The sequence below is a fragment of the Hyla sarda genome, chromosome 2 (genome assembly GCF_029499605.1).
Source record: "Hyla sarda isolate aHylSar1 chromosome 2, aHylSar1.hap1, whole genome shotgun sequence".
NCBI classification, from domain to species: domain Eukaryota; kingdom Metazoa; phylum Chordata; class Amphibia; order Anura; family Hylidae; genus Hyla; species Hyla sarda.
Window position 1 is genome coordinate 171,947,236 of NC_079190.1, and position 27,582 is coordinate 171,974,817.

At 45.5% G+C, this 27,582-nt stretch overlaps 1 protein-coding gene across 2 annotated transcripts in view; it reads right to left on the bottom strand.

Moving 5' to 3' along the window:
- The window catches only part of IRS2 (insulin receptor substrate 2), a 34,220-nt gene extending 22,299 nt beyond the window's left edge, over positions 1-11,921 (bottom strand). The window contains exons 1-3 of one of the 2 annotated variants that reach the window (XM_056555741.1): positions 11,824-11,921; positions 7,676-7,865; positions 337-3,449 (exon numbers count right to left, since the gene is read on the bottom strand). In XM_056555741.1, the coding sequence (XP_056411716.1) occupies positions 337-3,367 (3,031 nt within the window). In that variant the 5' untranslated portion in view covers positions 3,368-3,449; positions 7,676-7,865; positions 11,824-11,921. Of the gene's footprint in view, positions 1-336; positions 3,450-7,675; positions 7,959-11,823 lie in introns of those variants that run through there. The other variant, XM_056555740.1, reaches the window with a different exon arrangement.
- Positions 11,922-27,582: the final 15,661 nt, after the last annotated feature.

Sequence of the window (27,582 nt, forward strand, 5' to 3'; positions counted from 1 at the left end):
ATGGTTTAGTTCCCTCCCATCCCCATTGCTAAGTAATAGAGACTTCAACATGGTGGCCAGCTAGGAGTTACACCTGGAAGCTGAGGATCTCCTGTAAATACTGCAGTCTTCCAGGCCTCCCACCTTAGATCATATCATAAGAGTGGCATTGTTCTACGATATAGAGTGATCAATGCACTCAACCAGTCTGTCACCAGAATCATTAATAACACTTAAGTTATATATGTACAAACACACATACACTAGCGATATACACACAAATTGAAAAAATACCGCAAAAGGACTTTACACATTATATTTTCAGGCTTCAGTCATATTAATAATGTAAAATCTCACCTCTGACAGTGGTGGCACCCTTCATTCTATGTCCCAGGAAGTCTATACTTGGGTAAGACCCAATGTCCATACTGGCAAGTCCAAGAGCAGGCAAGTGTCCCCTAGAAGAGGCTTGTGTTAGCAGCAACAGGTTTCGATCTTCTGGCGACAACTCAATGGCAATATAGTTCAGTCCATTCTGAAATCCAGCTGAAGTTTCCCTACACATGGGACTGCCACATTCACCAGCCTCTAATGTCTCTCCTGGTCTGAGGGACACATTCTCCACCGAGGCCGAGCTGTGTCTTTTCGGACTATGTGCAAAGGAAGGAGATACAGGAGTCACTTGAGTAGTAGATGAGAAAGTCTCAGAGCTGTGGCGACGGCGTCCACCTTGTGAGTCAGCCCGAATAACCTTTGCACCTCTGTCGGGATCTGGTGGAGGACTATGTAGAGTAAAGCCCCCATTCATCTGGTCAATGAGCAAAGTAAGGCGCTGCACACCAGAAACATTATTGTCTATAGGTAATGTCTGTTTGTCTGTAGAAGACGAAGGAGGAGATGACTGTAATGGAGCCTTCCTTGGACTCATTTCTGTGTAGTCCGAATTTAAACACAAGTTTGGTGAGACTTTTGACTTTGGAGATAGAGGGACAAAATCCAAATTCATGTAGTCTGAAATTGGAGATTGTTGGGGTTCAGACCCAGATGATGAAGATGATGGACTTCCAGCTGCAGACTGAGGTTTAGAATCAGAAAGAGCAGGTGGAGGAGGCAAAGGCAGAGTATCTTGGGACCTTGTCTCTCCAAAGTATATGTGAATATATTCCCCTTCAGGTGGGCTAGGTGGTTCTGGAGGATGCTCACTCATGCTGGGAAGTGTGCGCAATGCAAGTCGGGATGGTCGAGCTGCTCGACCAAGTGGAGAAGCGGAAGCAGGAGACCTCATCATCACATATGGTTCTGCATCTGCAGGGCTGATAGTCTGAGGTGGCATGGTGTGATTCTGACAGCAACAATTATTTTTAGGTTGCATGAAGAAATAGTCTGGAGGTGTAAGGGACTCTGCAGGTGAAAGTCGGTGGTGCACAGGTACTGGCCTTGCTTTAGGACCACACCACATAGGCATGTAACCATCTGATGAATCCTCTTGAGAACCTGCAGAGGACTCTGTGCAGGAACGTGGATGAAGGATCTGCTGAGGTGCAGACACACTTGCTGGGCTCATGGGAACATAATCTGTGGAAGAAGAAACAGTACCTGCCCCATGACTCATTGGCATATACCCATCATCCTCGTGATGCCCAATCTCCACATCGGCATAGTCCTCTGGATAGGGGTGGCTTGATTTTGGAGATGAGGACAGAAGACCAGGACTTCCCTTAAATGTGGCACGAATTAGAGTAGACTCATCAAGGGAAGCAGAGGATTGTTGAGGGGTTGTAACTTTTAGCCTTCCTGGGGTTGTTAAGGAGTATGTTCTCTTCCGGGGACACTTTTCCAGTGCTGATGATTCTAATCGCCGAGCAAGACATACACAGCCCCCTGGAAATGGTTTGTCCATAGACATGTATCCATTCATGTCCCCTGTGTGGGGTGGAGTACCCGTAACCGAATCTGGAGTTCCACTTCTACAGCTCAAATAAGCACGTGTTAGTTCTCCTGGACTAGAGCTATATTCATCCAAGGACATGAAACCAGTGTCACTAGGTGACCCTGATGCTGAAGCATTGCAACTAGAAGGTCGTGGGGGAATAAGAGGATCAGATGCGGACCCATGACCACTGCTTCCAGAAGATAAACTTATAGGGCTTGCAGCTGATGGTGGAGACTGGGGAACTGGCATGGACATGGACCTGCTGTGCTGAAGGGGACCTGGTGCTGGAAACAATTTTCCATTACGACCACCTAAGCTCAATGTATGGGAACGGCTTAGAGGTGCTCGGAGAATACTAGGACTTAAGGGACTACTTACAACTGTTCTGTTGCCCAAGTTATCTCCCTCACTTGCAGTGCGGAGTCGGGAAGATTGGTTTATAGGAACACTAGAAGAAGAGGGAGGAAAGTCTGTACGGGTCCTTCTGGCCAGTCCTGTCTGGCTTGGAGGCAACTGCGTATGATGCCGTCGGCCTGGGACTGTGATAGGGTTAGAACTAGAAGACTGGCTTTTACTACGAGGCCTAAATTCAGCCAACTCCTTCATAGCCCTCATAGCTTCCAAAATAGTCTCATGAATGCTCTGGGCAACCACACTATCATCAACCTGCATCCAGATCTCCCCTGGCCCTGTGGAAGCAGAACGTCCAACCTCTACAAAAAAGTAGTTGTCTGAGTGACCACACCGTCGGATATTCATCAACTGAAGGGTCACTGAGGGAGTCTCACTGTTCATTCGCACAAAACAGATGCTTCTTGCCGACAGGCAAAGTCGATGCACACCAATAAGACTTTTAATCTGGCCCAATCCTCTGGGCTTCAAGTTTACTTGCCAAACCTCCCGGTAAACTGCGTTGGCTGGTGTGATCAGTCCATAGTTGGGGTCCTCGCTAAGTGACAGGTGGCTGCTGCAGTTTGTGCTGCAGCTGGTAGATCCTGAACAGCAGCAGCCCCCGGTACCAACACAGCCACTTCTATCTCTCTCTGCTCTGCCAGTCCCAAGCAGCTCAGTGAGTGCCCTGTACCAGCTTTCCTGCTCCTGCTCATTCTCTGCTGCCACTGCAAAATACTCATCCCGGGTGTAAAGGGCGATCAGGTACTTGTTCTTAGCATCTGCCCTCTTATTAATATTAAGACAGCTGTCCAGAGAGATAACCCTTTTGGCTGCAGCAGACTTGCTCCTCCACTTCTTCTCACTTTCATAGTATTCCAGCCTGGCAGCAGGGCATCCCTCTCCTGGCTCTTTCAGCACAAAAAAACGCTTGTGGCCATGCTTCTGCTTGCGTAGATATCCACACTTTTTGACACTGCTGCTGTTGTTGTTGTTATGGTTGAGGTTGAGGTTAGAGCCAGCAGCGGGGAGAACTGGCTGTCCTGGAGTGGGAGGGCTGGCCATCCTCTTCTCACTCCTCTACCTCGCACAGAAGATGATGATGGATAATGGAGTTGGAGTAGTTTTCCACCTGCACTACTTTGACCTTCAACAAGAAAAAGAAAAAAAAAAAAAACAACAACTTTAGTACAGCGTGTATACAGTGCTTCTATATACACATTCTGCATATTATATATACACACACATACATATACACACACACAGACAGCATTACTTCTATGAACACAGACTGTATATACATGTGCCGGAATAGTTATGTGCAGAGCATTACTTCTATGTACACATATTGCACATCCATGTACAGGGATAGATTATATACACATATATACATACACACATACACTGCTCAAAAAAATAAAGGAAACACTTAACTGATTGCCGTCTAAGGACTAGCTCGTCCCGAGACGGCAACCGTTGTATGGCGCGGGCTCCTGACACAAGCCCACGCCATACTGGCCGGCCCCCAGCTGATTCCTGTAGCTGGGTGCCGGCGTTAATTGCCGACATGCGGCGACTGCTGCGGCCAGCTATTTACCCTATAGATCGTCTAAAGGGACATTTAAACCATCCCTGGTGGTCCAGTGGGGTGAAAAAGTTTAAATCAACTCCCTTTTCCCAAATTCCATATAAAAAAAAAAAATGCAACCATAATATCGCTGCGTGCGTAAATGTCAGAACTATAAAAATATATAGTTAAACCTCATGGTCAATGGCGTACGCGAAATTTTTTTTTCCAAAGACCAAAATAGCGTATTTTTGGTCACTTTTTAAATTATGAAAAATTTTTTATAAAAAGAGATCGATAAGTCTGAACAATACAAAAATGGTACCGGTAAAAAACTTCAGATCACAGTGCAAAAAATGAGTCCTCATACTGCCCTGTACACGTAAAAATAAAAATTATAGGGGGTCAGAAGATGACAATTTTAAACGTATAAATTTTCGTGCATGTAGTTATGATTTTTTCCAGAAGTACGACAAAATCAAACCTATATAAGTAGGGTATCATTTTAACCGTATGGACCTACAGAATAAAGAGGTGTAATTTTTACAGAAAGAGTACTGCGTAGAAACAGAAGCCCCCAAAAGTTACAAAATAGTGTTTTGTAACGGTCAGAAACAGACTCCGTGAGGGTGGTGTGAGGGCCCGATGTCCACAGGTGGGGGTTGTGCTTACAGCCCAACACTGTGCAGGACGTTTAGCATTCGCCAGAGAACACCAAGTTTGGCAAATTCACCACTGGCACCCTGTGCTCTTCACAGATGAAAGCAGGTTCACACTGAGCACATGTGAGATGCCGTGGAGAAGGTTCTGCTGCCTGCAACATCCTCCAGCATGACTGGTTTGGCGGTGGGTCAGTAATGGTGTGGGGTGGCATTTCTTTGGGGTCTTCCATGTGCTTGCCAGAGGTAGCCTGAATGCCATTAGGTACCGAGATGAGATCCTCAGACCCCTTGTGAGACCATATGCTGCTGCAGTTGGCCCTGGGTTCCTCCTAATTTAAGACAATGCTAGACCTCATGTGGCTGGAGTGTGTCAGCAGTTCCTGGAAGAGGAAGGCATTGATGCTATGGACTGGCCCACCCATTCCCCAGACCTGAATCCGATTGAGCACATCTGGGACATCATGTCTCGCTCCATCCACCAACGCCATGTTGCACCACAGACTGTCCAGGAGTTGGCGGATGCTTTAGTCCAGGTCTGGGAGGACATCCCTCAGGGGACCACCTCATCAGGAGCATGCCCAGGCGTTGTAGGGAGGTCATACGGGCACGTTGAGGCCACACAAACTACTGAGCCTAATTTTGACTTGTTTTAAGGACATTATATCAAAGTTGGATCAGCCTGTAATGTGGTTTTCCACTTTGATTTTGAGTGACTCCATATCCAGACCTCCATGGGTTGATACATTTGATTTCCATTGACAATTTTTATGTGATTTTGCTGTCAGCACATTCAACTATGTAAAGACGAAAGTATTTAATACAATTAGTTCATTCATTCAGATCTAGGATGTGTTATCTTAGTGTTCCCTTTATTTCTTTTTCAGCAGTGTGTATTTGTGCATGCAGAGCATTACTTCTATGTAAACATACTGCATGTACCTGTGCAGGTCTAGTTACGTGCAGAGCATTACTTCTACGTAAACATACTGCATGTACCTGTGCAGGTATAGACACATGCAGAACATTACTTCTACGTACACATACTGTATATACATGTGCAGGAGGTATAGATCCATGCAGAGCATTACTTCTATGTACACATACTGTATATACATGTGCAGGAGGTATAGATCCATGCAGAGCATTACTTCTATGTACACATACTGTATATACACATGTGCAGGAGGTATAGATCCATGCAGAGCATTACTTCTATGTACACATACTGTATATATACACATGTGCAGGAGGTATAGATCCATGCAGATCATTACTTCTATGTACACATACTGTATATACACGTGTAGGAGGTATAGATCCATGCAGATCATTACTTCTATGTACACATACTGTATATACACATGTGTAGGAGGTATTGATCCATGCAGAGCATTACTTCTATGTACACATACTGTATATACATGTGCAGGAGGTATAGATCCATGCAGAGCATTACTTCTATGTACACATACTGTATATACACATATGCAGGAGGTATAGATCCATGCAGAGCATTACTTCTATGTACACATACTGTATATACATGAGCAGGAGGTATAGATCCATGCAGAGCATTACTTCTATGTACACATACTGTATATACATGAGCAGGAGGTATAGATCCATGCAGAGCATTACTTCTATGTACACATACTGTATATACATGAGCAGGAGGTATAGATCCATGCAGAGCATTACTTCTATGTACACATACTGTATATACATGAGCAGGAGGTATAGATCCATGCAGAGCATTACTTCTATGTACACATACTGTATATACATGTGCAGGAGGTATAGATCCATGCAGATCATTACTTCTATGTACACATACTGTATATACATGTGCAGGAGGTATAGATCCATGCAGATCATTACTTCTATGTACACATACTGTATATACATGTGCAGGAGGTATATATACATGCAGAACATTACTTCTATGTACACATACTGTATACACATGTGCAGGATGTATAGATACATGCAGATCATTACTTCTATATACACATACTGTATATACATGTGCAGGATGTATAGATACATGCAGATCATTACTTCTATATACACACACTGTATACACATGTGCAGGATGTATAGATACATGCAGATCATTACTTCTATATACACATACTGTATACACATGTGCAGGAGGTATAGATACATGCAGAGCATTACTTCTACATACACATACTGTATATACATGTGCAGGAGGTATAGATACATGCAGAGCATTACTTCTACATACACATACTGTATACACATGTGCAGGAGGTATAGATACATTCAGAGCATTACTTCTACATACACATACTGTATATACATGTGCAGGAGGTATAGATACATGCAGAGCATTACTTCTACATACACATACTGTATATACATGTGCAGGAGGTATAGATACATGCAGAGCATTACTTCTACATACACATACTGTATATACATGTGCAGGAGGTATAGATACATGCAGAGCATTACTTCTACATACACATACTGTATACACATGTGCAGGAGGTATAGATACATTCAGAGCATTACTTCTACATACACATACTGTATATACATGTGCAGGAGGTATAGATACATGCAGAGCATTACTTCTACATACACATACTGTATACACATGTGCAGGAGGTATAGATACATGCAGAACATTACTCCTATACACATCTTTTGATGTATAATTATAGGTCATCTCTAGCCCAGCGTTTCCCAACCAGTGTGCCTCCAGCTGTTGCAAAACTACAACTCCCAGCATGGCCAGACAGCCTTGGCATGCTGGGAGTTGTAGTTTTGCAACAGCTGGAGGCACATTGGTTGGGAAACACTGCTCTAGCCTCTATGCGGCTATAAGCCTAGACAAGGTAGAGCCAGGGGCAGACAGGAGAAGCCCATGACACCAGTGCGGCAGTACAAGGAGTTGTCTGAATGGAGCCATAGTATTACTGTGTACACAAGTGACAGCCCTGCCAAGCCTCCCCAGGAGACGGTCAGCAATATACGGAGCCCCCTATACACATACATACATAGCCCATAAACACACGGTGCGGCACGCAGTCACCCCGGCGCTGCGGTAAATAAGCAGTCCTCTGAATGCAGCCATAGTAACGCCACACACTGAACAGCGTGTACACAAGACCTTACCGCGCTCCTCAAGGAGAGTCCTCAGCTCCTGCAGAACATCGTGTGTCTCCTCCTCAGCAGCTGTGTACTCGGGGACATGGCAATAAACAAGCGCTGTCAGGTGCAGCCATGCCCGTCAGCTCCGGCCGCTAGCCGTAGGTGCGCTCTCCTTGTGCGGCTCGCTGTGTAAATAGCGCATCTCCTCCAGTGACTGAAGTACAGAAGCAAAACAACATGTGACGTACCAAGTTACCGACAGTGAAAACACACACTCACACACAGCGAGGGGAGGGGCGGGGGCAGGGACGGGGGCGGGGCCCAGAGACCTCTCATGATGTCATGACCATGTGATCATTAACATGTGTGGGCGGGGCCCGGGCTTGTGGCTGATTATTCCCTGCTTCATTAAAGGACATCTGCAGCGCTGGTACCTTAAAAAAAAAAGTCCACCTCCTTTGATAGCTCTTTGAAATTCCTTTCCAAAGATACCTCATTTGTCCTAATCGGTCCAGCCGTTCTTCGGTAATTACCGCCCGAAGCAGTAAGCAGCCATATCATAAAGACTACAATTCCCATGATTCCCTGCGCCTGCTTCCTGCAGCTGCCTGTTCACAACACATTGTAGCTATGTAAACATATCTAGACTCTACAGTGTAGGAACCGGAGCACGAAGAAGTAAAATGGTAAAACACAAACCTTTCCCAATTTTGTATGTTGCAACACTACAACTCCCAGCATGCCTTTACTACATCTTGCTGTCTGGGCATGCTGGGAGTTGCAGTGGTCCCTCCAGCAGTTACAAGACTACAACTCCCTGCAAGTCCTGTCAGCTATTTGCTGTCTGGTCATGCTGGGAGTTTCAGTGGTCCCTCCAGCAGTTCCAAGACTACAACTCCCAACATGCCCAGACAGCTGTTAACTGTACAGCAGTTGTAGTTGTGCAACAGCTGGAGGTCCACATTTTGAAGACCACTGCACTACATGCTGGCAACCACAGCACTCTGTGGACCCTACTGCTATGCTGATTCCTCCAGCATTCGTGACTCGCAACAGAACCTCCAATGCGGATGTGAATATAGCATTTTTCCCATCCAAACAACATGACACCATTTTAAATAGGGGATAAGTAGCTGATCGGGGGGGGGGGACCACTGGGAACCCCCGCAATCACCGGGACAGGCCCAGTGCTCATTGAGGGGCACGTGCTGCAGATGGCATGTACTCCATTCATTTCTATAGGAGCGCCCAAAATGCTGGACAAAACAGTATAGCAGTAGGGTAGACGACACGCGCTCCCGGCTGAGAGAGCCAGGGTCCCGTCCCCGAGATTGCGTGGGGTTCTAGCGGTCGGACCCCACACGATCAGCTACTTATGGATAGGAGATAAGTTAACTTTTGCTGTAGTTCTCCTTTAAATGGCTGGGGTTCATCATATTTGGCTCTGCATTGTGGTTTCCGTTTCTAATAGAAGCATCACCCGCCCTCATCATTACACCATAAGTCGTTAAACACATGTACAGGTTTTGATGCATTTTTTTTTTCCAGCCAAAACCAGAAGGGGTCCAGCAGGAGGAGAAGAATGGGTTTGCTGTGATATTTCCTATTTTTATTTATTTCTTTATTTTTAGATCCACTTCTGGCTCTTTCCAACTGCACCAAATACTACAGGTGAGAGCAGGGGTGGACTGACAACATATGGGGCTCCTGTGGGCCCACCCATATGTAAGCCATACCTTCAAAGATGCCCCTTCCGCATGAAATGGATTTATGCTATATACTATATACTGGGCGCCCCCCCCCCCCCCCACACATAAATTTATACAATATACTGACGCCATTTAATTGTATGCTATATACTAGACCACACATAGAAAGGTCTACTATATACCGAACCCAATGTGTATTTATACTATATGCTGCCCCCAAATGGATTTATATTATAAACTGACCCTCCCATATCATTTTATACTATACAATAGCCCCCACATATGTACTTATACTTTATATAGACCCCAATATGGATTTATACTATATATAGACCCCAATATGCATTTATACTATATATAGACCCTAATATGCATTTATACTATAAATAGACCCTAATATGCATTTATACTATATATAGACCCCAATATGGATTTATACTAGATATAGACCCCAATATGCATTTATACTAGATATAGACCCCAATATAGATTTATACTAGATATAGACCCCAATATGGATTTATACTAGATATAGACCCCAATATGCATTTATACTAGATATAGACCCCAATACAGATTTATACTATATATAGACCCCAATATGGATTTATACTAGATATAGACCCCAATATGGATTTATACTAGATATAGACCCCAATATGAATTTATACTATATATAGATCCCAATATGCATTTATACTAGATATAGACCCCAATATAGATTTATACTAGATATAGACCCCAATATGCATTTATACTATTTATAGACCCCAATACAGATTTATACTATATATAGACCCCAATATGGATTTAAACTAGATATAGACCCCAATATGGATTTATACTAGATATAGACCCCAATATGCATTTATACTATTTATAGACCCCAATATGCATTTATACTATTTATAGACCCCAATATAGATTTATACTATATATAGACCCCAATATGGATTTATACTAGATATAGACCCCAATATGCATTTATACTAGATATAGACCCCAATATGCATTTATACTAGATATAGACTCCAATATAGATTTATACTATTTATAGATCCCAATATGCATTTATACTAGATATAGACCCCAACATGCATTTATACTATTTATAGACCCCAAATATGGATTTATACTATATACTAACCCCCCATATAATTTTTTACTATATACTAGCCCCCACATATGAATTCATACAATATACTAGCCCCCACATATGAGTTTGTTGCAAACCCCTCAATTTGTCGCAATTCTACACTAGCCCAGACCCGGCTTATTACAAAAATTTTTAAAAGTCGCATATTTTTTTGCATAACGTTGTGACCATACTAAGTATGATGTTCTGATTTCTTGTTTTTTTTTTTTTTTTCTTACAGGTGCCAAATTTATCAACCCCCATGCCATCTGTATATATATATAGATATATATATATATATATATATATATATATATATATATAAAGAGAAGGCTTGACTCATCAATGCCCATCCTAAACCCTTAGACCTAGAAAGCTGAATCTTTCACAGGTGATGTTTTTGGGACGTAGACGAGGAATAAGAAAGGATTTTTCGAAATTCAACCCTTAAGGGGGTGAAAAAGGGGTTGAAAGTTTGTACGGAAGTCCGTCATTTTTGAAGCTAGAAGCATGAAACTTTGTTTTTCGGCTAACAATTAGAGATAAAGAAACACTTGTTTTAACATTTTCAAAATTCCCCCCCTGAAGGGGTGAAACGGGGGTTCAAACTTTGTATGAATGAACTCCTTGCCGCAGAACGCCGGGTATACCCAGCGCTGCGGTACGGGAGGGCTACGAAGCGAGCTCAGGAGCTGAGCACTCATCATACCCGCACGGTCCCGGCTGCTATCAGGACCTGTGGCTAATGCCGGACATCACCGATCCGGCAGATATCCGGCATTAACTCTTTAGACGCGGCGATCAAAGTTGAAAGAATTCGGGTTGTTTGGTTGCCCGTAGACTTTACCCAGAGCGGCCTCATTACAATAGGATCGTATAAAGTAGATCTATGTTACCTCAAATTTAACGCGAGCGAAGCCGCGGGCAAAGGCTTGTATTAAATATGTCACATGTATACAAAACCAAAGCAAAAATAAATGACTTCAAAACACACTTTCTAAAGACAATGGGGGAGATTTATCAAAACCTGTGCAGAGGAAAAGATTCCCAGTTGCCCATAGCAACCAATCAGCTTGCTTCTTTCATTTTTAACAAGGCCTCTGCAAAATGAAAGAAGCGATCTGATTGGTTGCTATTGGCAACTGGGCAACTTTTCCTTTGCACAGGTTTTGATAAATCTCCCCCCAATAACGATAAATGTCCCTCAATATGTCTGCTGTGTGGATGTTAGAACGGTGCATGTTCTGTCAGATATGGAATGTTTATGTTTTGTACTTATTTATTGTTATGTTTAAAATTTTAATAAAAGATAAACAGGTTTGTGTCACCTGCCTGCCCTGTATTCTCTCTCATATCCAGCCGGGCATGTAGCTGCTAGAGGGCTCACATAGAGGAAGGAGAGCACCATATATGACTGTGGGGGGAGGGCCTGGATGTGCAGATGGTGCAGCCGCAGCCCGCCCTGTGTCTGCTTCCATCCCCTCCCACTCACCCCCACCCTACAGGCTGAGCTGTCAACCTCCAACGCAGGAGAATGACTGGGGGTCCCTACCGTGTGTGCCCCTTCATTATGGATGAGTAATTCATGAGAGGGGGATGATGCCGCTGCCCTTGAAAACGTAGGAGGTTATAGTGATGTGTCACCGAGTGCCTCATGATGTGGACCAGTGTTTCCCAACCAGGGTGCCTCCAGCTGTTGCAAAACTACAACTCCCAACATGCCCGGACAGCCTTCGGCTGTCCGGGCATGCTGGGAGTTGTAGTTTTGCAACAGCTGAAGGCACCCTGGTTGGGAAACACTGATGTAGACAGAGCATGCTATGGATAATCTGGGGGGTCTCCTCCGCAGTGATCCCCAACGTGGCTGCTGTATGTAAACTTCTGGACAGTCTGTAAATATAGGAGACTTTTCTCCACTGTCTGGATTTTGCAACGGTTATCAATGTGTTCAGTTTCATAGATCATGTATAATCATCATTTCTTTTTCGTCTTCAAGGCTTCTGTAAAAAAAAAAAATATATATCCGTCTGTTATCCAGAAGAAAAGAAAATATCAGGTTGGCAACGCTGCACTTATCTGCATAAGAACAGCAGGGTCTCCCCTTTAACCCTTGCGATGCTGCACCCTGCCTGGCTGAGCAGACCCCTGCAGTGATGCATGGTTATACTGCAAAGCAGTCTGGCAGTGGTTAATGTTCAGCAGTAGAGATGAGAATAATTCCCCTCCTCCACTATCCTGAGAGGTAGGTGGTGGGGGGGTGTTGTTTACTATCATGGCAGGCATACCGCCAGAGCTGTCATCTCTGCATGGCTGTGTACGTCTATATATATATATATATATATATATATATATATATATATATATATATATATATATATATATATATGTCCTGTGTGTATGATCTGCCATTGGCGCAGGAGCCGCAGTCCTGACGTTCACACTCGTGCAGGTTGGCAGCAAGCTATATTTGGTAGAAGGACCATGGGAAAGGCGTTTAGCATTGCAGTCTGTAAACAAACGTACATGGGAGGCTCCTTGTTGTTTACCAGGATCACAATGAGTCATGCTTCTCCCTACAGACAGCTAGTACTACTGCCGCACACTGCATGGCTGGGAACACCAGTTTAACCCTTTACAGCAGTGGTTTCCAACCTGCGCACCTCCAGATGTTGCAAAACTACAACTCCCAGCATGCCCGGACAGCCGTTGGCTGTCCGGGCATGCTGGGAGTTGTAGTTTTGCAACATCTGGAGGTCCGCAGGTTGAAGACCACTGCTTTACAGAAACGCCCTTCCCCAGGCAACTAAATACAGAAGACGATACGGCAACCCCGAGAGCAGTGTTCCCCCAAATCTGTGGCAAAACTATGATTCCCATCATGATGGACGTTGTAGTCTTGCAACAGCCGGAGAGGCACAGGTTAAAGGGGTTCTCCACTGCCCATGTCTTCTGGAGCTCCGCTCGCAGCGTCCGGAAGTTTATTACTCCGGACGCTGTGTGTGGGCTTCCGTGTTCGAGGCCGCCCCTTCGTGACATCACGCCAGCCCCCTCAACGAAAGTCTATGGGAAAGGGGTCGCACGTCCTTCCCAAAGAGTTTCGTTGAGGGGGCAGGTGTGACGTCACGGGGGGCGGCCTCGAACACGGAAGCCCACACACAGCGTCCGGAGTAATAAACTTCCGGACGCTGCGAGCGGAGCTCCGGAAGACAGGGCAGTGGAGAACCCCTTTTAAAGGGGTACTCCGGTGGAAAACTATATATATATATATATATTTTTTTTTAATCAACTGGTGCCAGAAAGTTAAAGGGGTATTCCAGGAAAAAAACTTTTTTTTCTTATATTAACTGGCTCCAGGAAGTTAAACAGATTTGTAAATTACTTCTATTAAAAAATCTTAATCCTTTCAACAATTATCAGCTGCTGAAGTTGAGTTGTTGTTTTCTGTCTGGCAACCGTGCTCTCTGCTGACATCTCTGCTTGTCTCGGGAACTGCACTGAGTAGAAGAAGTTTGCTATGGGGATTTGCTTCTAAACTGGGCGGTTCCCGAGACATGTGTCATCAGAGAGCCCTTAGACAGAAAAGAACAACTAACTTCAGCAGCTCATAAGTACTGAAAGGATTAAGATTTTTTAATAGAAGTCATTTACAAATCTGTTTAACTTTCTGGAGCCAGTTAATATATAAAAAAAAAGTTTTTTCCTGGATAACCCCCTTAAACAGATTTGTAAATGACTTCTATTTTAAAAATATTAACCCTTCCAGTACTTATCAGCTGCTGGAGGTTCTTTTCTTTTTTTTTTTTTTTTTTTTTTTTTGCCGAACCACAGTGCTCTCTGCTGACAACTCTGTCCATTTTAGGAACTGTCCAGAGTAGGAGCAAATCCCCATAGCAAACCTATCCTGCCCTGGATAGAGGTGTCTTTGGTAAGACAGAAAGGAAATTCAAAAAGAAAAGGAATTCTTGTGGAGCATACAGCAGCTGATAAGTACTGGAAGGATTAAGATTTTAAAATAGAAGTCATTTACAAATCTGTTTAACTTTCTGGTACCAGGTGATTTATGGCAGAACGGAGTCAACTAGTGACGCATCCGCTATTTTAAGCAGACTCAAAAGCGGGGGTTGTTGTGCTTTTGAAATAGTGCATACATCTAGGTGACTCCAGCCAACCTTAGAAATGAACGTATACATCAGCATCCCATTTTTGGCGGGATGCCGACAGATACGATTAAGGGGGGACGGGAATGTAGTGTGAACCTAGCCTTATGTGCCTTTATGTGAACAATTGTAGCACAGCATAGTGAATACCTATAGATCAGCCTCTGAACTTCAGGAGATGTTCATACACTGCAGATCTGCAATTTTAAAGGGGTACTCCGCCCCTAGAAATCTTATCCCCTATCGAAAGGATAGGGGAAAAGATGTCTGATCGCGGGGGTCCTCAGCTGCGACATCCCAGACATCCGGTGCACGGAACGAATTTCTCTTCATGCTGGATGACTGGCGATGCAGGGCGGAGGCTCGTGACGTCACGGCCATGCCCCCCTCAATGCAATGGGAGGGGGCGTATAGACTTGCATTGAGGGGGATTGGCTGTGACGTCACAAGGCTTTGGCGCTGCACTCGATGTTGTAAACGAACGCCGGATGCAGCAGGGAAATCGCGGGGGTCCCCAGCAGAAGGACTCCCACAATCAGACATCTTATCCCCTATCCTTTGGATTGGGGATAAGATGTCTAGGGGCGGAGTACCCCTTTAAATACATTGATTTGTCTTGGTGCAGAAACACTTCACATTTTCTCCAACTGACCTGCGGCAGATCTCCAGCATGTGAACATCCATTTTTACCAAGGCTTTCATAGTAGCAATATAATAGAGCATTGTTACAGCCCAAATTCTCCATTTGTCATGGATATGATTAAGACATGGGCTCGTATGGGGTATCCCACACCTAGGCGGTATATAGCTCCACTGCCTAGTAGGTGACTCAGACTGTATCGCTCGTGGGATGTTGTTATGACACGTTTGCGTTCCCTCTATTTTCTCCTTGCATGGAGTTCTATTGAAGTCATCTGTTTTGAATGAGCGTAGTTTCCATAGTGCATCAGCGGGGCGGGATTTGCTTTCATCTGCCTCATAAGGCAAACAATCATTTTGCCGCCTGTGATGATGGCTCAGGGAAGCACTTGTCTTATTGAGCGGAGGATAGCACATCACCCTCTCTCCACCCCCTCACAAAACCCACAAGCAAGCGGTGGGCTGGAGAGAATTCCCAACCGCTCCATATATGGCTTCAGTCACACATGTGTCTCCCTGGAAGATGTCATTATGGATGGGTGTATAGGAGCCTGCAGTCAAAAGCGAAAAACTTTTTGTGATGCGATAAACAGGAAACAGTCTTCAGGTTATTCTGGAGAGAAAAGGGAGTGTTTTGAAGCGGCTGGCCAGAGCATTTACTTTAATGTAGTGTTTTCCAAACAGTGCGCCTCCAGCTGTTGCAAAACTACAGCTCCCAGCATGCCCGGACAGCCGAAGGCTGTCCGGGCATGCTGGGAGTTGTAGTTTTGCAACAGCTGGAGGCACACCGTTTAAAAAACATTGCTTTACGGTACGGTCACACGTAACGTAGCCGCAGCGTATTTTATGTAGCGGATCTGTTGGTGACCCGACCCATAGTGTGCCTCCAGCTGTTGACACAACACCCCCCAGCCCCCACCATTGGCCGGCTCACAGCAATCCGCCGCTCCGAGCAGCCACACAGGGGCCTGCAAGTCGTCGCATGCATGCGCAGTGTACTCAGACATCGCAGTTGCTCCGTGATGTCCGAGTACACTGCGAGTGCACTCGGCAACTGGCAGGCTCCTGCGGGAGGCACACTATGGGTTGGGTCACCGGCAGATCCGTAGCGTAAAATATGTTGCGGATCCGTTACGTGTGACCCTACCCTAAGGGTGTATTCACACATACAGTATCCTGCACAGATTTAATGCTGTGTTTAGATAATTAGTTTACATTGAAATCTACAGCATGAACTCTGCAGCTTCAAATACTGTACGTGTAAATATACCCAAAGTGTACGTTCACACGGGAGCACATCGGCAGCGTATTTGACGCCGCAGATGCGCTGCTGGCACACACAGAGTTACGGCAGAGTGAGCTCTCTGCTGCTGCCATAGGTCTGTGTGTTCGCTCGTGACTGCCGGCGGGAAATACGCAGTCAGGAGCGGACACACAGAGAGCTAGGACAGCAGCAGCAGGGAGCTTGCTCTGCCAAAACTCTGTGTGTGCCGGCAGCACATCTGCAGCGTCAAATATGATGCCGATGTGCTCCCGTGTGAATGTTCTCTTAAGATCTTAGATAACTAGTTCACATTGAAAGCTACAGCATAAAATCTGCAGCTTCAAATACTGTATATTTGAATACACCAAGGGTTTGTTCACACAGATGGATGTAATTGCGATGTAAATGTGTTTCCTACTGCGTCTTTGAACCGGTCTGGGCTCTCTACTGCGGTAAATCTGCCACGGAGAGCCCGCCCTGTGTTTTGCTGCGGATTTCCAGCTGCTTATTTGCTACTTCTTTAATTAAAAGAAGAAAATAAAAAGCTGAAAATCAGTTTCAAAATCCGCCCAAGTGAAAGGAGCCCTAATGTGAGTACACACAATCGGATTTGCCTGCAAACTCGCAGCTTGTTTACTGCTGCCAGCTTGAATGGGGACGGGCTGTCCGCAGCAGATATTCTGCAGCACTTCCGATTGAATTCAATGAGGGTCTGCAGTGGATTTTCCAAAGAGGAATTTCCTGTGGGGTGTCCTTCCCCATTCGGAGACGCTGTGGGAAACGCTGCGAGTTTGCAAGCAAATCCGGTTGTGTGAACGCACCCTAAATGTGTTATTATCTTTATTAGTAGCTGTAATCCTACAGAACTGTATATAGTCTATCGCTGAAGACCATACGAATTACATCCACCTGTTAACCTCTTAATGACAAGAGGGTTTCATGGTTAATGAAGTAGAAGACTCCGAAGTAAAAACATTGTGCTATCATTCACGGGGCTTCCTGAATTCTTCATGTTCCCACTTACAGAAAAAGAACATTTGGCAGTTCTCAAGCATTGGATGACAGGATGTTCACATTACGGAACAGAACTTGATCCCAAACCTGTTCTGTAGGTAAAACAGGGAAAGGTAAAGACAATGCACAGAAACACACAGCAAAAACCACATACATGCTTAAATATCCAGAATACCATAATATTGATAGAAACATAGAATGTGTCAGCAGATAAGAACCATTTGGCCCATCTAGTCTGCCCAATAATCTGAATATTATGAATAGTCCCTGGCCCTATCTTATATGAAGGATAGCCTTATACTTATCCCATGCATGCTTAAACTCCTTCACTGTATTTGCAGCGACCACTTCTGCAGGAAGGCTATTCCATGCATCCACTACTCTCAGTAAAATAATACTTCCTGATATTACTGCATAAACCTTTGCCCCTCTAATTTAAAACTATGTCCTCTTATGGTAGTTTTTTCTTCTTTTAAATATCCTCTCCTCCTTTACCGTGTTGATTCCCTTTATGTATTTAAGTCTCTATCATATCCCCTCTGTCTCTTCTTTCTTCCAAACTATACATGTTAAGGTCATTTAACCTTTCCTGGTAAGTTGTATCCTGCAATCCATGTACTAGTTTAGTAGCTCTTCTCTGAACTCTCTCTAGAGTATCTATATCCTTCTGGAGATAAGGCCTCCAGTACTGCGCACAATACTCCAAGTGAGGTCTCACCAGTGTTCTGTACAGCGGCATGAGCACTTCTCTCTTTCTACTGCTTATACCTCTCCCTATACATCCAAGCATTCTGCTGGCGTCAGATCTGCTAGATCAGATATACACTACACCACTATGTAGACATTATGGGAGATATTTACTAGGGATCGACTGATATTGATTTTTTAGAGCCGATACGATAACCTGTGAACTTTTAGGCCGATAGCCGATAACTTATACAGATATTCCGTTGGCAGTATAGTTCCCCACATTAGTTTGGCAGTATAGTTCCCCACATTAGGTTGGCAGTATAGTTCCCCACATTAGGTGCAGTACAGTTCCCCACATTAGGTGCAGTATAGTTCCCCACAGTAGGTGTAGTATGTTCCCCCACAGACATACAGCCTCCAGCCATATACAGTGTATGGCTGGGGGCTGTATGCCTGTGTACTGCCCCACTTCTGTGCTCCGACCACCACTCCTCCGGTCCAGCCATAGCAGTAGGTCCCGGGATTGGAGGAGCGGTGGTCTGAGCACCGAAGCTGACGTGACTGGTCAGCTTCGGTCACTTACCATGCTGTCCAGCGCGCATCTTCCACCTCCATGTTACGCTCCTCCGTGCCTCCGTTGCTATGGGCGCACGCCCGGCAGCCCCTGCGGTTTTAAACTTAACGCGGGGCCGCAGAGAATTGACGGGGGCATCCCTGTATTCCGAAAACATCTTTCGGGACACAGGCATGACCGGGCCGCAAATATATTCCTTGGGGGCGCACGCGCTGGACGCATTATCGGCAAGGTTAGATGCCAATACCGATAACTTACAAAATTGTGAATATCGGCCAATCCGATAATCGGCCAATCCGATAATCGATCCTTAACATTTACTAAGCAGCAGCACATTTTTTTTAAAAGGCAGAAATTTAGTGCAAAAATATCCAACTTTTGACAGGGCTTGCAGCAATGGGGAAGGAAGAGGTCTGAAAGATGGTGCGATTTAGCATGGAGTCGGCATGTAAGGAGCGCATCCTTCTCATGTGCGACTTTAGGCTGACAGCAAAAGTCACAGAAATCTACACCAACTCAGTACTGGCTTAGACTTCTGCAACAGACAGGCGCAGAGCTGCAGGACTTCATAAGAGGCCAATGAAAACGCTGCACTTAATAAATGTTCCCCAATACACCAGCAACTTTAGCAATGTTTCCACGCTGCAGTTATTCATCCATAGCTAATGCTGCGAGTGCACACTATTCTGCACAATGGGGGAGATTTTAGGAAAAGTTGCCCAGTTGCCCATAGTCCTGTAGGTTAAAATGGTCCTGTAGGGGTTAAAATGAAAGAAGCGATATGCTTGGTCACTATGGGCAACTGGGTAACTTTTCCTCTGGACAGGTTTTGATAAATCTCCCCCTATATCCCTGTCACAGGGTGGGTTTAGAGAGCAATGTACATGGAGCATTTCATAACTGGTGCATAGTGGGAATTCTGCATTTACAATTGCACAGACATGGATTAGAGACCTAAAAAGATTTTCCCATTACTTTTATAAGGACAGCTACGTGATCTACTATGGACGCTGATGTCTCAGCTACGGTGAATAATGTAGTTTTTCCCAACCAGGGTGCCTCCAGCTGTTGCAAAACTATAACTCCCAGCATTCCAGCATGCTGGGAGTTGTAGTTTTCCAACAGATGGAGGCACCCTGGTTGGGAAACACTGGAATAGAGGTTGGGCATTGGGTATGTCTGCCTCTGCTATCACGTGCATGCTGAGATTTTCCCTGTAGCTCTCCTTCTGCCTCTAATATTATGTTCTAGTAAGCTCAATACATTTTGTCTGACACTATTGATCGTTGCCATCTGACCAGTAGTATCTTTTCATTCATGACCATATTTAGTTAGAGTTGTAAATAACTGGTTTACGTAAGAAACAGGAGGCTGCGGAGAAGTCACATCCGCAGTGCTTGAGCAAGCAGGATAATGTACTGTATGTGCCACTGCTGCTTAGAGACTTTACTGCTGATGGGTGTCCTACAGGAGGACTGCAGCAAGAGGAAAGCGCAGCTCAGCGTGCTGTACGGTATTTGCTGACTGTCTGGAATTCATCATGGTGTAGCAATGTTTCTATAGTGTGTAGTAAAGCACTAGGCACTTTATCCCATTAGCAGTTCTGCCACCTTTCAGCAGCAGACACTAAGCTTTTCTCAAACAGCTATGTAAGTATTGATCACAAGTTCTATATGCAGAACAGACTCAGCATTCAGGAAAGAAGAGTGATGAGTAAAGCAGCTTTCATCAGACAGCATACACCCTAGGGCGGCCTGATCAAAAAAAAACATCAGACTGCGGTATTTCAGCTGTTTGATGTCAAAAGATGCACAAAATGATCAGCAGCATCTGCTGCTGAGCTAATACTTAAAGCGTACGTACCTGTCATTTCAGGTAACTTTCAGGATAAGCTGTTGTTAGTGTACACGAGGAGCAGCACTATTTCTGCCCTTTAAATAACTTGTATATGACATTTTCGTCAGATTTATGCTCTGCAGTCTTCATCTTTAATTTTCAGTTGTCCCTGAGCCAGTGGGCTAAGCCAAATGTCTATGATGTCTTCCATTTGCTACATGAACACAGAAGAGGGGATCCTGCTTTTTTATCATATCTAAGCTCAACCTAAAAAGCAGCATCAGAATGAAGACCATTATACTGAAGTACAATCAAAGAAAAAACGCAGCCTGCACTCACCGCACAGTACGGGTATCACGGCCTCGGATACTGGACCTCCTCGGTGACGTGGGAGTAACATCCACTGCTGACAGCGCTCAGAAAATGGGCAACAGCTGGCGGTTTCGTGTTACAATCAAAGTTTCTTCCGGCCGGAAGAAGCGTTGATTGTAATGCGAAACCGCCGGCTGTTGCCCATTTTCTGAGCACTGTCAGCAGTGGCTGTTACTCCTACGTCACCGAGGAGGTCCGGTATCCGAGGCCGTGATACCCGTACTGTGCAGTGAGTGCAGGCTACGTTTTTTCTTTGATTGTACTATGTATACTGAAGCCGATTCTCTGTCCTAGCACCGCCGCGGGTGTTTGAACAGAGACTCCCAGGGCTGGTCCTTGGTCCATAATAGTGGATTTAGATACAAATTTCTAGTGCCGCTGTTTTTTCTGTACTCTTGAGAAGTGTGCATTATACAGAAGTACTGAGTAGTCTCATCTGTAAATAAAACCTTTGGGTGAAATCTAGTACTCAGAGTAAGCTCCTTTTGTAGTCTCTTTACAGACCTGATAGCTTCAACTCTCTCCAATGACTTCCTCTCTCCTCTCCGTTGACTTCTATGGGCCGCATGCAACCTGGTCTCTCAGTAAGCTACTACAATGTCTTGTAAACACAATAGGGACTTTAGCTGTTTTTCAGAGTGAATAAACATTTTGCTTATTAGAAGAGAAGCATTTTTCTCCTATGAAATATACTACATTTACTTATTCTATTGATTTATTCAGTTTGTTGAAACAACTTTTAAGGTAGGGTCACACGTAACGTATCTGCAGCATATTTCATGCTGTGGAAAACCTGCTGTGCTGTGGAAAATAAGCTACAGGTTCTGCTATGAGCATACACTCAGGTTTACCCCAAAGCAGCCCTGTGTATAGGAAGGTTTGGAGGCGGGCTCAGCACGCCAATGTGATTGTGACACATGGGCCCAGCTCATAACTTTACTGCGCGCATGGGACTACGGTGGGGAAGCCCTGTGTGTATGCTCATAGCAGAATCTCCTGCGTATTTCCTGCTGCGCAGCAGATTTCACACAGCGTGAAACATGCTACTGATGTACTACGTGTGACCCTACCCTTGAACTGCATCTGCCTGCAGTAAGAATCTACGATATCAGGGCGCATGTAAGACACCATTATAAGCAGAATTTATTGGGTATATTACCATTTTTTTAAATAACAGATTTAAGAACAAGTAAAGGTTATACCGCCATGACATACCATAGGCCAATAAAGAGATCACTCTTATTTCATGAAACTTCTGACACGCTGTAGGATTGGTAAAACAATAGGGCACGTGTTTAGCTGAGTATTGAGCTTAGTTAGCTTCCTCTTTAGACAGTGTAGACTAGGGACAGAGGCACAGCACATAGCTGTTCTATCATTCTACCAGTTGATCTCTGTACCTTGACACCTTCCAGTTAAATAGGAATTCACATCTGAAATACTTATGGTAAAGCCATAAAGGTCCAGAGGCCCCCTGTTCTACATGTAGGTGCAGGTCCCAGAGGAGGGTCCTGCATCTATGAGACATTTATGGCATATTCTATGGCTACATCATAAATGTCTGAGATAAGAATACTTCCTTAACTTTTTCAGATGTGTGTAGTGATTTCTTAAACCTAATGTTTCAGAAAACTGAAAGCAATCTGTTATTGTCCATTATCCACCATTTTATATTGGGTAGATGCTGACTATATCATTCAATGATATTAATGACATTAAGTCCGGATTGTTCCTGCTCCCTTTATCAATAATTAAGCTGTCATTTCTCCCGCTCTAATGGTTCTTTCCATTCACAAGAAATGAGTGGTGTTGACTGGGATCCCTGTCCTGTCAATTTATTGGTGGTCCCAGTGGTTGTACATTGAATGATCTAACCTTTATCACCTATTCAGTGAAAGGTCAGTGGCTTCAAGAGGAAACCTCTAACGTTCTGCCAGATTTGTAAGAATCCTCTTAGATTTGCTGTAAACAATCAGTGTGAAACCTGCTAAATGGCCTGCTAAGGGTATAGTCTCATTGCAGTCACAATGGCCCAGATTTAATAAAACCATCTAAGGGTGCTGTTACGCCGAGCGCTCCGGGTCCCCGCTCCTCCCCGGAGCGCTCGCAGCGTTTACCTGCTCGCAGCGCCCCGGTCAGACCCGCTGATCGGGAGCACTGCGATAGTGTCTCTAGCAGGAATGCGATCCGCGATGCGGGACGCGCCCGCTCGCGGTTCGCATCCCAGCCTGCTTACCAGACCTGTCCTCCGTCTGTCCAGTCCCGGCGCGCGCGGCCCCGCTCACTAGGGCGCGCGCGCGCCGGCTCTCTGCGATTTAAAGGGCCAGTGCGCCGCTGATTGGCACCTGGCCCAAATTAGTAATTTCACCTGTGCACTGATTAATATTACCTCACTTCCCCTTCACTGTATTGCCGGATCTTGTTGCCATTGTGCCAGTGAAAGCGTTCCTTGTATGTGCCAAGCCAGTGTTTCAGACCTCCTGCCGTTACCCCTGACTATGATCCTTGCTGCCTGCCCTGACCTTCTGCTACGTCCGACCTTGCTCTTGCCTAATCCCTTGTACCGCGCCTATCTCAGCAGTCAGTCGGGGTTGAGTTGCTATCGGGTGGAATGACCTGGGGGTTACCTGCCGCAGCAAGTCCATCCCGCTTTGCGGCGGGCTCTGGTGAATACCAGTAACCCCTTAGACTCCGTTCCCCTTGTACTGCCCACATCATCACCCCACTGACACAGAGGATCCACCACCAGTATCCTCTCAGTACCCGGATCCTGAAAGGTGCATTCGCACCATGTTTCCAAGATCCAGCAGGGAAATTTCAAAACCATGGTTTTCATTCTGGCCACAAAACCGGATATGGGGCAATAAATGAGCCGAATGGAGTCACTATCTTACTCCGGTTGGTGCATTTAAATGAATGAGATTCGGTGCCGGTCTGGCTGGGATAGGGGAGTGCCCGGTTTTGACATTTTCCATCCAGATCCGGCAGCTGGATCTTGCAAATGTGGGGTGAATGCACCCTAACAGACGATACAACCTTAAAGCAGAAAGTCTAAAATGCTTATCACAGTGACTCATGCTGTTTGATAAATCTGGTGCATCTTTAAACCAACTATTACTTGGAGTGTAAAGAGCCCTACTTGTCCTCACTGCGCAGAGCCCTGCTTGTCCTCACTGCGCAGAGCCCTGCTTGTCCTCACTGCGCAGAGCCCTGCTTGTCCTCACTGCGCAGAGCCCTGCTTGTCCTCACTGCGCAGAGCACTGCTTGTCCTTACTGCGCAGTGCCCTGCTTGTCCTCACTGCACAATGCCCTGCTTGTCCTCACTGCACAATGCCCTGCTTGTCCTCACTGCACAATGCCCTGCTTGTCCTCACTGCACAGAGTCCTGCTTGTCGTCTCTGCACAGAGTCCTGCTTTTCCTCAATGTACAGAGCCCTGCTTGTCATCACTGCACAGAGCCCAGCTTGTCCTCAATGCACAGAGTCCTGCTTGTCCTCAATGCACAGGGTCCTGCTTGTCCTCACTGCACAGAGCCCTGCTTGTCCTCAGTGTACAGAGCCCTGCTGGTCCTCACTGCACAGAGCCCTGCTTGCCCTCAGTGCACAGAGCCCTCCTTGTCCTCACTGCACAGAGCCCTGCTTGTCCTCAATGCACAGAGCCCTGCTTGTGCTCACTGTACAGAGCCCTGCTTGTCCTCAATGCACAGAGTCCTGCTTGTCCTCAATGCACAGGGTCCTGCTTGTCCTCACTGCACAGAGCCCTGCTGGTCCTCAGTGTACAGAGCCCTGCTTGTCCTCAATGCACAGGGTCCTGCTTACCCTCACTGCACAGGGTCCTGCTTGTCCTCAGTGCACAGCACCCTCCTTGTCCTCAGTGTACAGAGCCCTGCTTGTCCTCAGTGTAAAAAGCCCTGCTTGTCCTCACTGCACAGAGCCCTGCTTGTCCTCACTGCACAGAGCCTTGCTTGTCCTCAATGCACAGAGCCTTGCTTGTCCTCAATGCACAGAGTCCTGCTTGCCCTCACTGCACAGCGCCCTCCTTGTCCTCAGTGTACAAAGCCCTGCTTGTCCTCACTGCACAGAGCCCTGCTTGTCCTCACTGCACAGAGCCCTGCTTGTCCTCACTGCACAGAGCCCTGCTTGTCCTCACTGCGCAGAGCCCTGCTTGTCCTCACTGCGCAGAGCTCTGCTTGTCCTCACTGCGCAGAGCCCTGCTTGTCATCAGTGCGCAGAGCCCTGCTTGTCCTCAGTGCGCAGAACCCTGCTTGTCCTCACTGCACAGAGCCCTGCTTGTCCTCACTGCACAGAGCCCTGCTTGTCCTCACTGCACAGAGCCCTGCTTGTCCTCACTGCACAGAGCCCTGCCTGTCCTCAGTGCACTATGCCCTGCCTGTCCTCAGTGCACTATGCCCTGCCTGTCCTCAGTGCACTATGCCCTGCCTGTCCTCAGTGCACTATGCCCTGCCTGTCCTCAGTGCACTATGCCCTGCCTGTCCTCACTGCACTATGCCCTGCCTGTCCTCACTGCACAGAGCCCTGCTTGTCCTCAGTGCGCAGAGCCCTGCTTGTCCTCAGTGCGCAGAGCCCTGCTTGTCCTCACTGCGCAGAGCTCTGCTTGTCCTCACTGCGCAGAGCCCTGCTTGTCATCAGTGCGCAGAGCCCTGCTTGTCCTCAGTGCGCAGAACCCTGCTTGTCCTCACTGCGCAGAGCCCTGCTTGTCCTCACTGCACAGAGCCCTGCTTGTCCTCACTGCACAGAGCCCTGCTTGTCCTCACTGCACAGAGCCCTGCTTGTCCTCAATGCACAGAGCCCTGCTTGTCCTCACTGCACAGAGCCCTGCTTGTCCTCACTGCACAGAGCTCTACCTGTCCTCAGTGCACAGAGCCCTGCCTGTCCTCAGTGCACAGAGCCCTGCTTGTCCTCAGTGCACAGAGCCCTGCTTGTCCTCAGTGCACAGAGACCTGCTTGTCCTCAGTGCACAGAGCCCTGCTTGTCATCAGTGCACAGAGCCCTGCTTGTCCTCATTGCACAGAGCCCTGCTTGTCCTCAGTGCACAGAGACCTGCTTGTCCTCAGTGCACAGAGCCCTGCCTGCCCTCACTGCACAGAGCCCTGCTTGTCCTATACACACATTTTTAACCAATGTATATTACAAATATACATATAATGATATTATCTACATTATATAAAAAGTTTTTGTTAATGACAGGTACACTTTAAAAATGTTCAATAGGTAATCCTGAAGCCTTGAAGTGGAAGTTTGAACCAAAATACTGCTAAAATGCAGTTCCTTTTGTTTAGATAATTGTATTTGATACTTTTTTAGTTTTCCAATTTCTTTTCGTTATTTTGTCAATATTTTAGTGCATTATAGGAGATATTTGGGCGTAATTGTAATGGGCAATATAGATAACATTACAGCACTCTAGGCCAGGCCTTTTTTCATAGAAACATCATTGTTGTCATTACCATGGCTGGGGTAACAAAAAAAAAGCCCTTGCTTTGGTTGAAATCACAATTGCTATTGATAGCAGTATCTCAAGGATGTAACAGTCAAGACAGCAGGGCATAAGGCACCAGACCAGAAGAACTATAGAAAAAAATAGTTTAAAAAAAAAAAGCTTGTAAATTATGATTAAATGAAATCAGGTGACACGTTCCTCCTACAGTGTCACGTTACGTTCCTCATAGTGCGAGCCACTATTCCCAACACCTAACGTTAGTAGAAGATGTCCTGGTGCTGTGATGTGTGAGGGAACCCGTTACCAAGTGTTAAAATTCTCTGTAGTGCCACCTTGGGGGAAATTAAACATTGCATAGTGTCTATTAAATCAATTATCAATCTGTGTAATGGAAGCACAGGACCTCCAGAGAGAGAGAGAAAATGTTTTAAGATGATCTTTGATCTGACTGATCAAAGAAGATTACAAATTAAGGATTTCTACAACATCACATTTGGCGTATGTGCTGAGAAAGTCTTCTAAAAAGGCCTGTAGATCCTATATAGGCCTAATAGATCCAATAAGAGTGGCTTTCTGACATCCATTGAACATATATATGTCAGTACCACTATTCAACTGTTTGGGAAAGTATAGCATGCTATCCTTTTTTATACAGTTAACCACTGCAAGAAATAACAAACACCATAGAAATAAAAAACATTCATGCTTGACACCAGAAAATTGGTGTAAAAACATTTTTCTGCAGGAAAATTTATGACATTTTTTTTTTGTGTGTTCTTATGTTTTGATTAGAACGCTGCATAAAAATGTATCACTTTTTTTGCACTAGTTTTCTGGTGTCAAGCACTAATAAATTCAGTGTTAAATGGGAGCCCAATGATAGCATAGATTATGGTATACTGTACATAGTGTGAGTTGGATAATATATACAATGCTGTTGCATACAGCGGGCATGGCTGTATTTGCCATTAGGCACATGTGGGCTTAAGCTCAGGGCAGCAGTGTTGTATGAAAGCACCTAAATTAGTATAAAAAAAAGCATGAATGCTGAGGAATCATACTGAGGAATCTCTGGCCCAAA